The 14809-nt window shown below is 39.9% G+C and overlaps 2 protein-coding genes across 3 annotated transcripts; both read left to right on the top strand.

The window, feature by feature from the left end:
* The first annotated feature begins 1062 nt into the window (after window positions 1–1062).
* On the top strand, window positions 1063–5435 carry plaat1 (phospholipase A and acyltransferase 1). Of its 2 annotated transcripts, XM_051376395.1 has the most exons (5): window positions 1063–1290; window positions 2132–2181; window positions 2545–2683; window positions 3998–4266; window positions 5248–5435. In XM_051376395.1, the coding sequence occupies exons 2-5, from the start codon at window positions 2155–2157 to the stop codon at window positions 5347–5349; spliced, it is 537 nt and encodes a 178-aa protein (XP_051232355.1). In that variant the 5' UTR covers window positions 1063–1290; window positions 2132–2154; the 3' UTR covers window positions 5350–5435. The 2 variants fall into 2 exon arrangements, with proteins under 2 accessions (XP_051232355.1, XP_051232356.1); XM_051376396.1 differs by lacking the exon at window positions 2132–2181.
* A 592-nt stretch (window positions 5436–6027) lies between these two features.
* Window positions 6028–14026, top strand: ftsj3 (FtsJ RNA 2'-O-methyltransferase 3). The gene is made up of 21 exons (XM_051376391.1): window positions 6028–6218; window positions 6355–6460; window positions 7472–7518; window positions 7653–7732; window positions 7921–8020; window positions 8151–8345; window positions 8440–8555; window positions 8780–8884; window positions 9071–9171; window positions 9303–9389; window positions 9493–9636; window positions 9986–10121; window positions 10312–10505; window positions 10606–10723; window positions 10831–10912; window positions 11059–11224; window positions 11330–11424; window positions 12207–12309; window positions 12731–12914; window positions 13118–13212; window positions 13340–14026. The coding sequence occupies exons 1-21, from the start codon at window positions 6152–6154 to the stop codon at window positions 13602–13604; spliced, it is 2586 nt and encodes an 861-aa protein (XP_051232351.1). The 5' UTR covers window positions 6028–6151; the 3' UTR covers window positions 13605–14026.
* The last annotated feature ends 783 nt before the right edge of the window (window positions 14027–14809 follow it).

Here is a 14809-nt window from a genome sequence, read left to right as displayed (position 1 = left end):
ACAACATAAAGATTTTCAGACCAAAAAGATGTTGCCTGAAGCTACAACTTATTGCATCTTTTTAAAATACACCATTTATTGGATATCAACAATAACATCAGACAATTCTTCTATTTTTATATAGTTGTTCATTTAATTGTTTTTAAACCTTGTTCGCAAAATTACAAAGTTTGCTACACGTGTTCCATGCATGTCCCTCAACATGACATACTGTGGTTTTATACATAGTCCTGATCTCTCCATTTCTTTTTGATTTTAACTTCCTGTTCTGTTTAGATTTACTGTCATCAGCTTGACGCAGCTGAGAGCTGCAGTTCACGACAGGGGGCGGAGACAAGTGACGAATAGGGTCGGCGGGCAGCAGCCAATCAACGAGCAAAGAATGTATCCAACCCCTGACGTCTCCTTTATTGTAGCTGACACTCAGGTCCACCAAGGGTATATTTTATTATACTTAGATAAGACCGATTTACTGCCGGAAATTATAGTAAATTAATTATGCCTAGTGGAAAAAGAAAGGAAGAGTGTTTCCTACAGACTTTTTTTCATTTGGAAAAGTTTAGGAACTCTTCAGGACAATTTTGTTAGGATAAACAGTTCCTCAAGCTTTGTATCTTTTTTTTTGAGACTCGTCTCAACATAATATTACCAAACTGGTCTCTTATCCATCCATTATTTACACCTGTTTATAGGTTACAGGGTTGCAGGGTTGCAGGGGACTAGTCTATCACCTGGACAGTCTGTATTATGGAAGGCATCTTTCATCAAGTTAGAGAGATTTATTTGCTTTATCTCGTTAAAGCTGTGCAAACCTAATTAAAAGCAATTACGTTAATGTGTTAAATTTTGAAGAACCAACAGACACATTATGAGTTGGGAATGTATGAACAGGCACATGGGCTGCTACACTAACGTCACCTCTCCAAGCACAGAGAAATGAATTCAGTCATGTATGTGTTGCCTTTGTAAGCCCACAATAACTCTTGTTCAGAACAGCAGCCTGTGAATGAGACAATGCCAGAGAGGAAACGCCTCTCTGCGTCTATGAGCGTGTGTGACCTTAGCAACTGTGGCAAACTGTCATCAGTCAGAGCAGCGGACACTGAAATACCTCCACCAGGACCTCCAACGTCTGGTTTGGCTTTGGGATATTTGACGGCCTTTTGACATCTCAGAAACTTGGAACTGATCTCTTTCTGCGTCTCTTTTCTTGCTGGATTTTTTATGGTTATGTGCGGATTTATGATGGAGAATTAAAATGGTGAGGAAGAAAAAGCTGCTGGTGTTTGAGTAAGTATTACACATGTATTCATTTGCTCTGTGTTGACTGTTTGAGCCTCTGACATGAATTCTTCTTATAGCCTCAATACAATCACTAGAATAATGCTGTAACATTACAAAAAACAGGCTTTAAAAGTGTCTACAGCACTTCATTTTTATATTTTACATCGTATTTCCACAGAATGTTTTGTGTTTGTAGAGTATGATTTCATGTTAGTGGCACCCCATCGATGCTGATGGAGTTTTGGTTTGGTAAAATAATATGTGGCTTTCTTTTTTCAGTTCGGCTTCAGCATCATACATTAATGATGAGATGGATATACTCATTGCTCTCCTGGGCAGCTATAGATTTCATCCCATCCATCTCTGTGGAATTAACAGAAAGTCTTAATTTTAATCATTTTTATTATTATCTCAGGTGATACAAGGAAATTACTTAGGAAAAAAGTCACTATTAGAGGTTGTAAAAGTGATAGAATCTCACACTTTTATGGATGATTATTTTTATGTGAAGTAACCTGGGCTCCAACTATTTTTCTGTCAGCTTCCCCATTGTGTTGGTGCTATTGTGGCAGCACAGGTGACACAAGAGCTTGTGTGTATATTGTCTGCGTGCGAGCTGGTGTGTATTGTTTGTGTGTGTATGTATGGGCACCCTTTACATTGTACCATCCTATCTAGCATTCTCTTTCTCTGGGAATTTAGTTTTGACTTGACTTGTCTTAACCACAAAGTAAATCAGAAAAATCCCAAACCTACATATCATTTTTCAGTTTTCAGATTCACATTCAGTGGCTTAAAAGTAGTTTTGTTGTTTGTTTTTCCCATCTGTGTTTTCTTTTCTTTTTAGAATTTGTGGAAGCATGATGTGGGATGGATAAACAACAACAAAACTCTACTGTAAGTTGACTGAAAGGCTGTTGGTATGACCGGAAAATAAACAGTGCGGGCTTTTATGATGAGTGAAAGTGGATATTGTAGTATGAGGGACCTGTTGACCTCTAAAAAGGGAAATCACTGGTCATTTTACATTTATAGTTTCCCTAAATTGTAACATTTATATAATTTTGACAAGTAATATAGCAACTGTGGCATTCACAAGGAATTTTTGTAGGTTTTCAAGGCAGTTATACTGCAGCAGAAGTTTCTTGACTATACTAAATTATTTAAACTTTTAAAAAGTGTAACTATTAATTTTTCTTTTATTGAAAGCAAACAAAATAGTTAAATATTGTACCTGTATCTGTCTCTCTGTGTCTGCAGATGGCCTCTAATGACCCTGACCTTCCTGACCCCTGTGCTGACCCCCAGCCTGGTGACCTCATTGAGATCTTCAGACCGGCCTATCAGCACTGGGCTCTCTACCTGGGAGATGGTTACATCATCAACTTAACTCCTGTTGGTCAGTAGGAACCTCCAACAGACGAGTGTAACAGCCTGAGCTGACCTTAACAACAAAAGTGGTGTCACAGACAACATAGGTTGATTTTGCACATTAACATACACCGACTAATTAAACATGAGACTTACCTCTCTCATCCAGCTGTTAAATCCGACTGCCCTATGGAGATACTAAAGGTCACATTTTAGCTTGTGATCATTTAGACACCAGAGGTCAGATGTAGATGAATTTGAAGAAGGGTTTCAATTAGTGGTATGGGTTTTTCAATGGTTGATCCCGATATTTAGAGAGCATATAATGCTTACATCAAAACAAAGAGTTGTGTATAATTAAATCAAATTATATGTTATAGGACATTCAGGCATATGTTTACAGCACGTTTATAATAAGGTTATAGTACAGGGCTCGAAACCAACTTTTTCACCACCTTCCCAAAATTAACTAAAGGTTGCCTGCAGATGTGTTTGCAGACTTTTGTTGTTCTCTTGAGCACAGACATCAGGTGATTGATCAATCTATCACTAGTTTCAAGTATAGGCTATCCTGCATAAAGACATGTAATGGCACAACCTGGCTGCATACAAACACGTGTTTAAACACCCCTGTGGTTTGGTGAAAAGTAACAAAGTGCCATTACTCCTTTATTGTCACTGCTCTCTCTCTCTCTCTCTCTCTCTCTCTCTCTCTCTCTCTCTCTCTCTCTCTCAATCTTTCTCTGTCTGTATCTCTCTCAACCATTTTATATTATAATATATTTTAGGAAACAAGGTATTGTTTGAATAGACTACTTGTAGAAGTATTTTTATATTGTTGTATTGGTAATTTTATAATGAATCTAAATCTCACTGTTCTCTCTGCCTTTTAAACATGGATATTATTCTATAACGTGAAGAATTTGTGCCTAAATAAGCAACAATCAAAGCTGAACTTTAAAATAATCCTTAGTTATAACTTAGAGAGTTTAACACTAAGAAACTCAACATCAGCCCAACAACTGTCTTCATTTTTAATGAATTCTCATTGTTACATTACAAACATTCGCTTTGTGCAGGACATAGGAGGTAGGATATATTATGATCGTAAGAATTGACTGGTTGTTTTATTTGTCCTCAATGTCTGTCAGACTTTGGTGAAATGATACATGATGATGACAAATTGTGTTTCTTATTGGCTAAAAGTCTATCTGCATTAATCACAGAGGATGATAAATGTACTCTTTTCACTTTGCTGTTGCATCAAACACATCAACTGTCTTCCCTAAACCTTCAAGATTCCAGGTCCAAGATCTCATGAGCCTTTCCTCTTTCTCTGCAGATGAGGGCCCTGCAGCTGCCATGTCCAGTGTGAAGTCCGTCTTCAGCCGGAAGGCCGTGGTGCGCATGCAGCTGTTGAAGGAAGTGGTGGGAAGCGACTCGTACCGTGTCAACAACAAGTACGACCATAACCACACACCCCTGCCCGTCTGTGAAATCATCCAGCGAGCGCAAGTCCTCATTGGCCAGGAGGTGTCTTACGACCTGCTGGGGAGCAACTGCGAGCACTTTGTTACCCTTCTGCGCTACGGGGAGGGGGTGTCTGAGCAGGTCTCTCACTGTTTATTTTGTTTCTATCTCATGTGTCATCAGGGCAAAATACTAACCTTTCACTCAACTTACCAATGATGAATCTCAAATGTCACATTTTTTAGGCCAGAACAGGACAAGAGAATTTATTTGCCACAGTGGCAGATTAAAGTAAACCTTAATATAAAATAAATCTAACATTTACTTTATATTGGCCTGTGTTACTTTCTCTACTCTTTCTATGTGTACATTTCAGCTCTGTCATTGAGTAGCTGCCAGTTTAACATGGCTGACCTCTGTTCATCTGCACACCAGTCATTGATTTAACATACTAACAGTTTACTAAGCCCTGAACGGAAACACGGACATTGTCCTTTTTGCCTGAGATTACATAAGATTCTGGTGTCAGATATGGTCTCTTTCTTATATTATATATATATATATATAATATATAAAGCGTGACAATCTCATTTTTTCTTTTACCTGAAGCAGGTTCTATCCATTTTAGTTCTACGTATAGGTTTCGCAAAATTAGACATTAGTCATTGTGCCGGTCCTGGCTGGTTGGAGTTGCAGTTGTTAAAGTTATGGCTACTGTTTAAAGGGATTCTCGACACAAAATCTATGTTCTGAACGTCAAACACTCACTGTCATAGCCTTGAAAAGTGACTAATGTTGTACTTTCTATCTTCACAGAGAACAGCAGCTGTGGGAATGCTCAAATATTTAAGCTTACAATGGTTTAGAGATCAAAACATCCATATAAACCTCAAAAATCCATTACTTTGTTATTCTTATGCTTTAATAGATGCAGGTGTTGGTTTGTAACTCCTCTCATAAGCAGCAAACTTTTTTTATATTTATGGCAGTATAACTATTTAATTTTGTAGTTTCTCTTTGCTAGAGTTAGCCAAAAAGCTCATCCGCTCTTTGTTCTGATCACTCCCATTCCTTCACAGTAATCCTCAGTCAACCTCCTCTTCTTCCTCCTTGTCTCCACAGGCAACACGGGCCATTGGGGCCATCAGTTTGGTGACGGCAGCAGCCAGTGCCTTCTCTGTCCTGGGACTGATCAACACGCGATCCAGAAACAGGCCTTTCTGACAGCTGTGTTCTTCACTGAAGGGTGTTATCTCCCAACATTCATGCGGCTGTGATTTCAAAAATAAACAAATAAATGAAAACGCAAATGACTGTGGTACTTGTTCAGTAACTAACCTCATATAGTTTGCATCGTATTGTTTCCAGTGTGTTTGTTGGTTAGATTTAGGGGAACCTCATGATACAGTGATCTCACATAATACCTAAAACATCTGCATGGCAACATACCACTGAGTAAGAGAAAGTAGGCCTTTGGTTGTTTTGTTTTTTTGTGATTTGAATGAACCAACTCTTTAGCATCATGCTGCATCATTTAGCATTGATAGTGCTAACTACTTTATTTACTGTTGGGTGGTTTAAACTATATTTGGGATTTTGCATGAATGAAAAAACTTAATCAGAAAGCAGCGTTTATAAAATGTAGTGGACTAATGGTGGAAAATATCTCAAAATAAAATTACTCAAGTGAAGAGCAGGTATATTATAACTGTCCTTACTAACACTTACCGTAATTTTAATTATTAATGATATATTATTATATCATATTAATAATTATATTATATTATTCATTATAATAACCGTGTCGCAGTACTGTGCTACAGGCAGCAGGTGGCGGCAACGTCCCCTAAACACCGGAAACAAACCAGTAGAAGAAGAAATACCTTGCGGTGTGACGTGGAATATCCGCGCCGAGGCAGCCACACGTGTTGTTTTCATGAACGTCTCGACGGAGTGTGAGATTTAGGTTTGAGAGTAAAGTGTAAAAAAAACACACACACACACACTCACACACACACCGACAAATATGGGGAAGAAGCTCAAAGTCGGAAAGAGCAGGAAAGATAAATTCTACCACCTGGCCAAAGAAACAGGTAAAGTGCGACTCCTCCTTTTAAGACTGCAAGCATTGAGATCGTGGTTGGAGTGAGCATGGTTGCTAGCTGGCTGACTCGTGCTGGATCGGGACTGTCTGATAACATCTTGTCTTTTTTTCTTTCTTTCTTCCAGGTTATCGCTCTCGTTCCTCCTTCAAACTCATCCAGCTCAACCGAAAGTTTCAGTTTCTACAGAAAGCCAGAGCCCTGATCGACCTGTGTGCTGCTCCTGGTGGATGGTGAGCTGCCTGTCAACACCCAGCACATGCTCATTATTTATCTTGGGGTTTAAAGCAGGGCTTCCTAAACTGTAATCCACAGAGGGACGAAAAGGAAATCTCATATGGAGACGCTGGTCGATGGTATATTATTGTGCATCCTCTTATAAAGCAAGGATGGACATTGAGGAGAATATCTTGTATATACACTTGGTTGTTCAACCTTCCTTCAATAATACTTTTGAGCTTACTAATTATTATGTAATTGCAAATGTAATGTAAGCTTACACATGTGGACAGTCCTCCAGGCATCATGATAGTAGGAGGGAACATCTGGTATCCCCAAACATATTGTCTGTAATACTGATATCAGGCCAAAATGGGACCTTCATCTAAACCTTTATTTATTTAAACAAGTACCCTGTGTGAGGACTGGAGTTTGTATTCATTTTGTACCATTTGTGACCTCAGCACTGGTTATTTAACTTAGATACAAAGCTGTAAACCTCCAGCTGTGGGCTGCATCTTTTTGTGATCTGACAGGATGGATGAAATAATTGTCTGGGGGCAAAACCAGTTTAAATTCAACATTTTCACTAACTTTGCCCCTCCGAGCTTATTCTTTGCTGGAATGTTGAAAGTTCGTTTGTTGAAATATTGGATTTAAATGTTGATTTTGCATGGCAAACATCTTATCAACATCTGTCAGATCATGAAAATACCTTTGAAGATACAATGCTGCTGCTGTATAATAGGTTTAATAAAAACATCAACTACTAGAGCAGTGGTTCTCAACCTGGGGGTTCCTTGTGGTCCTTGAGTTAAGTGACTTAAGAAACAGTAGAAACAGTTGAGGAATAACAAATTCTTATTATACAGTAATCCCTGAGACCACATCCTAATCAAATACGGGTCCTGAGCCTGAGGTGTATACATTTGGGTTCCTTGACATCAAAAAGATTGAGAACCACTGACCGAGAGAGACAAATGAAGTGGCAAAGAATACACTCATGGTTAAAAATCTGTTTGCAGGTTGCAGGTGGCGTCCAAGTTTATGCCTGTATCAAGTCTGATTATTGGTGAGTAATAATATTAATATGATTATCTGATCATACGTTGTTGTGTCTGTGGATTTTAAATTACGATTGCAATCTAATTTAGATCACTGAAATACTGTGAGAAAATGTTTTCAAAAAGTTTCTCGTCCTGTCAGGTGTTGACCTGGTGCCCATCAGACCCATCCCCAATGTGGTGGCGCTGCAAGAAGACATCACCACTGATAAATGCAGACAGGTGAGACCACTGTGGCAGAGTTAAGTGTCCTGTCTGCAGTGCTGCGTACACTGATAGACACAGAATGACGGGTTTGCATTAGACAGCTGGACTGTTTATCAAGGATCAGATTTTTCTAAAATGTACAAACTATCTGATGATGATTAATGAAGGTTTGTTAAGTGAGATACTGTTTGTCTCATATGCAGGCTTTACGAAAGGAACTGCAGACCTGGAAGGTCGATGTTGTGTTAAATGACGGAGCCCCGAATGTGGGAGCCAACTGGCAGTATGATGCCTTCTCACAAGGTAGGCCCCACTAAAGCAAAGGTTTTAAGACATTAGAGTTAAATTTAAAACACCCACCTGTCATAATGGATCACATTTGAAACTAATTTAATGTTGCAAAGTCTCACTTTGTTTCCCGCTTCACCCCCAGCTCATTTGACCCTCATGGCCCTGAAGTTGGCCTGCGAGTTTCTGACTAAAGGGGGGACCTTCGTCACCAAGGTCTTCCGCTCCAAAGACTACCAGCCACTGCTCTGGATCTTCCAGCAGTTCTTCAAGAAGGTGCAGGCCACCAAGCCGCAGGCGTCTAGGAATGAGTCAGCAGAGATCTTTGTCATCTGTCAGAGTCAGTGATGGCTACGGATTACATTATTTTATTTCTAAACCGCTTCTGCAGATTGCATCTGAACCAAATTTTTTATTTTTGTTTTCCTCACCAGGTTTTGTTGCCCCAGACAAAATCGACAATAAATTCTTTGACCCCAAGTATGCGTTCAAAGAGGTGGAGGTGCAAGCCAAAACCGTGAGGGAGCTGATTCCTGTCAAGAAACCAAAGGCATGTACTACTGTATGATAGAAGACTGTGAGCAGTGTTTGATAGCTAATTTCATAGCTAACTGTTTAGTCACAATAAGAACTCCAAACTCAACTTTCCTTTAATTACCTGAACAGCTGTTACCTGCTATTTGTGGGTAAAATATCGTAATGTTTTCTCTGGAGTAAACATTTGACTTCAGCTATTGCATCATCACTGACCAAGCAGCTGTTCCTCTGTTTCAGGCGGAGGGATACACCGACGGCGATCTGACGCTCTACCACAGTTTCAACGTAACAGCCTTCCTGAGAGCCGACAATGCTATAGACTTCCTGAGCAAAGCCAGCGAGGTGAGATCTCTGTAATAATTTGACATGTTAAATACCGATGCTGGAAATATAAATTGCTGCTGTAGGAGATGTTGAGGAAAGTTAAAGATTATTATTTGACATTACAGTCCACCGTACAATGTGCAAATGTCAAGCTAAGTATAAGCTTTCCTGTTTTGCCATTCTCACTCTCTCTTCTTCATTCAGATCTCCATCGACAACGAAGAGCTGGAGTCTCATCCGGCCACCAGTGATGAGGTAAAGGAGTGCTGTCGTGACATCAAAGTCTTGGGCCGCAAAGAGCTCCGGTAAGTCTTCTCCATGGTTCGGGTCTGTGCCTGTTGGTACTGTTTCTTTCTATAAATAATGCATAATAATGATAATATACAGTATTAGTGACTCAAGCATGCTTATGTGTGTTCTCTCTTCACCTCTGAAGCCTGCTGCTGAACTGGAGGTCCAAGCTGAGGAAATATCTGGCCAAAAAACTGAAGACGGAGGCCAAACAGCCGGACCCAGAGATCAAGTAAACTCTTTACACCACTTTTACAAAAAGCCACTGCAATATTCTTATTTCGATTGTGTCGTTGCAGATTTAAAAAAAAAAAAATCTTCACGTTGCTTTTTAGGTTAAGTTCTGATGAAGAAGGGGGGAATTCAGATGAAGAACCAGACAAGAAGAAAGCGGCTCAGCAGGAAGAGGAGGACGAGGAGGCAGAAATGGAGACGAAACTGGCAGAACTGAAAGCTGAGGAGGTGGCTGAGCTCAAACGGTACGACACAAAGCTTTCTGCAACAGTTTTTTGTTTAATGAGTTATGAGATCCAAAGAGGATTAGAGATCTCCTTCTTTTTTCTACTTTGTCCTGAATGTCCTTGAATATATCTGCATAGTCATATTGAAGAGTATCATTCTAGTTTGTTACCAGCAGTACTACATTGCAACAGATCCCAAAGACGGGGTTGTGAAGTACTATTGTTTTTGATAGAACCAGCAGCACTTTGTCTTTTTGATCGAACTCTCAACCTGTGGCTTGTTGGGGTTCTAGCAGAAAAACATGAAATTGCCGTTTTTAACATTCCTTCATAAACCAAAGTTTGTATGACTGTTTTCCTCCACCAGAAAGAAGAGGAAGCTGCTGAAGGAGCGCAGGAAGCAGAGGGAGAGGGTGGAACTGAAGATGGACTTGCCCGGCGTCTCCATCGCAGATACCGGCGACTCATCCATGTTCTCTCTCAGCACCATCAATAAGCAAAAGGTAAAAATCACAGACACACAGATACAAGCCTCCCACTTGGGCTGGGTTGATAACATCTTTATATGTAGACCACTGGATACTTAAAGCTTACATCACTCGCAGTTTTGGTGCACAGTTAGTAGACATTATCAGCTAAAACTTTTTATTAATACTAATTGATTTTGCTTTGGTATTCCCCTCCCTCCATCAGGTGCTGGCTGATATATCCAAGGGGGACATGCAGGCAGCCGATGCCCTGGTGGAAGGAGACGACGACATCCACCTGTCTGAGGAAGACGACGACGAGGCGGATAAAATGTCCCTGGCCTCTGATTTAGATGACGAGGACTTGGAAGAGGTGGAGCAGAGACTGAAAGAGCTGGAGGCGAAAACACCAAAGAAGAAGTAAGTGACTGTTAAGACCAAAAGACAGTCTTTACAAAGTTTTAAGAATTTCCATATTTAGTTTTTGAGTATCTTGCTTATTTGTGACTGTGCTTTCCAGAGTAAAGTTCACTGTAGAAGAGGAGGAGGAGGATGAAGGGCAGGGAAGTGGCTTGCTGGTGGAACTAGAGGGAAAGGATGAGAAGAAAGAACGACAGACCGACCTGTGGTTCAGCAAGGTATGTTATATGATGTTACACAAACTGGTGTTATATAATCATTGATCACCTGCCTGTTCATTCACATCATCACTGATCCTCATGGCCTACTCCTTTTTGTTCTGTAGGGCATCTTCTCTGAGATCGATCTGGAAGGAGACGCAGAGTGCGAGCTCCAACAGACCGAGTGGCTTCAGAACAAACAAACTGGTAACAGTCTCCGCCGTTACTCGTTCATTTATTCACAAATGTACATAAAATGCCATAAAGCAAGTCTAAAAATGTACTTTTCAAAGGATATGAACTCATAAATTTGGAACTAAAAGAAATACTGAGAAATTTGGATCTATTTATAGAAAAAGGCAAAAAGAGGAAGGCTGAAGAGGAGGAACAGGAGCCGGAGGAGGAAGAGGAGGAGAAAGAGGAGATGGCTGCTCCACCTGAGGAGGAAAAGGCGGGACCGTCACAGAAAGCCGCAGAGGACACTGACAGCGACTCAGATGACAGCACTGATGATGAGAAGTAAAAACTAATTTACTGCAACAGTCTGTGCTGTTTTTCTCCCTCTGTGGTGGCGATAGCTGTGTCTGAATAAATATCCAATCAATATTTTGCTGCTTGTTCCAGCGAGATCACCAAGATGAAGCTGGCCAATGGAGCTGGTGGGACGTCAGGAGCGGCCAATGGTGATGACTTCCAGGTTGTTCCTGTAGAAAGCACCAGTGAGTATGAAAGACATTCATATCCTACAAAAAATTCTATCTTTTGGAAGCTGCTGAGGAAGTTACAACTACTCACCTTACTGTGATTAAGTTGTTTTTTTGGTACATGCACATTTATGAGTATTTCTTCAAGCCTTTTATTTTAAACTTTATGTATGTAAGTACATATGTGTTACACTATGTACCGGTAATGTACTTTTAAAATCAGAATTTCTTCTACTGAGTAGGCCCACAATTTGGAATTATATCAAAACCATTTTTGTAGCTATTCGCCGGGGGTAGGTGGCACACTTTCTTTTTGCACTATGTCAACCAATTGGGCTGTTCAGACTGTGTGATCTGCAGCAATAGTTTCAGCATTTGACAGAAAACACACTGCAAAAACTGTGAAAAAAAACAACAAATGTTGCAGCAGGCACAGGTTTGGAGAGGTGACCACAACAGTGCAGGAGCTGGGAGTAATTTAGGGACTGAATACCAAATGGAGACAGATTAGGCTCCTTCCTGTCTGTTTGTTTACAATGCACTGGGAGAAATGTATACTAATTACATGTCTTAAAAAACATTTTGGTATGCTTTTAACAGACAAAAGCCCTGCTTTTTCTGTATATTCGTTTAAAAATTAAATTGCCATTCTGAAGCGTTTATCAGTTATCAGAGAAATGTGGCAGACATGTCAAAGTAGATATTTTCTACATGGATCTCCCCCTGATAATGCATCAACATCAAATGTAGAAGTGCTTCAACTTCATGTTTTTATGTGATTTTGTGGATGCTTGTAGGTAAGAAAGCCAGGATCCTGGATGCAGAAGGCCTGGCCCTGGGATGTGAGATTGCTACGTCTAAGAAGAGAGCCAGGGACCTAGTGGATGGCTCCTTCCACAGGTGTGTGTGTTTGAGTGTGTGCCCACTTTCCAAAAGGTTCAAGTAGTCTCACAAAGCTCACAGTAATCACACAATGTTCTTTCATTACCGTAAACATGGGCACTGTAGTGTATTTTGACTCTGACCAACACAAAGTGTCCAGTTGCTGTAAATACTCACTAATGCACCTAATGCGTGCAAATGAAAAAATATACCGTATATTTGTGAACCGTTTTAAAGATAACATCTTCAGTAGGAACAAATGGGCCCAGGTTTGAATGCCACAGGAACATTGTGTGGAGGACACTAAGTGAAATATAGAATAACACCAGGCTTATATTTGTATTTCCCTTACTGCAGTAATATGTGACCAGGAGCCACATGCATTAACACCAGTGTTTACTCTCAGTATCTGATTTTAAGACTTTACATGCACCTGCAGGTTCGCTAGCTCCGAGGAGCAGTGGGACGTACCGGAGTGGTTCGTGGACGATGAACGGAAGCACCGGAAGAAGCCCGTGCCGGTCACCAAGGAGATGGTGGAGGAGTTCAAACAAAAGTGGAAGGAGATCGATGCCAGACCCATTAAACGAGTTGCTGAGGCCAAAGCCAGGAAGAAGAGGAGGGTAAGATCAGGAGAAAAACAATGGTGAAAGATGACTTTTAAACCCTGAAGATGGCAATAGATGACATAAAACTGGATTATGATTAAAGTCATTATAGTTGCTAGATCTATTTTAAGACAAACAAAAACACCCAGAACCTGTAAATTTATGCAAAGTATTTCTGTACATCTTTTAATTTGTTATTTTCTCTGTGACTTTTCCAGATGCTGAAGAAGATGGAGCAGGCTAAGAAGAAAGCAGAGGCAGTTGTGAACACAGTGGACATCTCTGAAAGGGAGAAAATGGCTCAGCTGAAGAGGTATGACGTAACATCTGTATGGTTGCACCCTCACCTCCAACTAATTGCTTTAAACCGGCCAACTTTAGCAGTATTTAATATTTATCATTTAAATCATTCTGTCTCGTCTTTTTCTCCATTCTGTCAGTATCTACAAGAAGGCTGGCGTCGGGAAGGAGAAGAGAGAAGTAACATATGTTGTGACCAAAAAGGGAGCTGGTAAGAAGGTGAGACGGCCCGCTGGCGTCAAGGGAGCCTTCAAAGTGGTGGACAGTCGCATGAAGAAAGACATGCGGGGAATGCAGAGGAAAGAGCAACGCGCTAAAGGGGGCAAAGGCAAAGGTGGTAAAGGAAGAGGAGGACCGTCGAGGGGTGGCAAGGGAGGGATGAAGAGCGGTAGAGGACGAAAATGAGAAGATCAATTTGTTTTTCGGTAACGCTCTCACAGTCCTGCCTTTCTTAGCTATTAAACGTTGCCTGGTCTCATGTTGCAGGCGAGAATTTATGGAGCTTTGTGAGCTGCCACAGTTTGGGCTCCTGTATCCTGTACAGAGGCCAAAGTGAACTTTCACATGGATTCCCTCTTTTTAAGAAACCTTTGCTGAGGTTCCTTAAACTCTTGGACACTTGAGATCTGTTCTGTGGGAATTTAAATGCTGGTGTTCTGTGCGCGTCTTTCTGAAGATGTAGGTTATTTGCCTTGAAACTCCATGAATGGAGTGAGCTGAACTGTAAATCAAGTTCTACATAATAACAATAAATGTATTATCCAGAAATGTTGGTATTAATATTGTAAATATTACATACACATCTTTGCAATAAATGTTTTGTTTAATTTGTTGTGGAATCGTTATTTACGCAATTCAGTTTTTCTTGTCGTTTAAACTAAATTTATATTAGTTTTTCAGAACTTTAGAAGCTGTATTACCCTATATCTGGAAAAGGGAATGGGCAGTGAAATACTGTGGCGTACTGTGTGAAACTTCCCAGAGTTCCCAGGTGTGATCAAGGTGTGACCGGCTTCCAGTGTCCAGCAGTTATGAGACAGATTTAATGGTTCATGTGCTGTAAATCTAAAGCAGCCTGGTCAGAGTTATACAATTGTTTTCTGTTTTTGAGATTCATCCATAGGTTATAAGTCACTGCCAGTAAAGCTCAGAGTTTAACAGACTGAATGTCTGAATGTGGTATTCCACTTAACACCAGTGTTCTTTTAGGTATTTGTGCTTTGCTTTAATATTATCATTATCTGCTATTTGTTAATCTTGTATAATTTAACTGCATATATTTAGTTAGCGTTACATTGCAGATATTACTATTTTACATACAAAACCTATGATGAGCTTATAAAATATGCGTACATTTTTTTTTAAATAAAAAATATAACTATAATAATTCACACTATAATTTACACTGCAACAAATCAAGTATAATAAAACATTTTATAACAGTATTTTATATTTTGTTACTGTAATTCTTTTTTTAAAATTAGCTTATAACAAATATATTATTATTCTACCTCTGCTGAGGGCTTCTGTTTGTCAAGATTATATCGAGAATAAATCAAACTTGTTTTCACCCACAGAAAAAAACAAAAGTAAAGTTACATGTCGCTAAA

This window comes from Dicentrarchus labrax, unplaced genomic scaffold (assembly GCF_905237075.1).
Source record: "Dicentrarchus labrax unplaced genomic scaffold, dlabrax2021, whole genome shotgun sequence".
Classification (NCBI taxonomy): domain Eukaryota; kingdom Metazoa; phylum Chordata; class Actinopteri; family Moronidae; genus Dicentrarchus; species Dicentrarchus labrax.
Note: the sequence above shows the minus strand (reverse complement) of the source record. Positions and strands in the feature narration are given on the sequence as shown.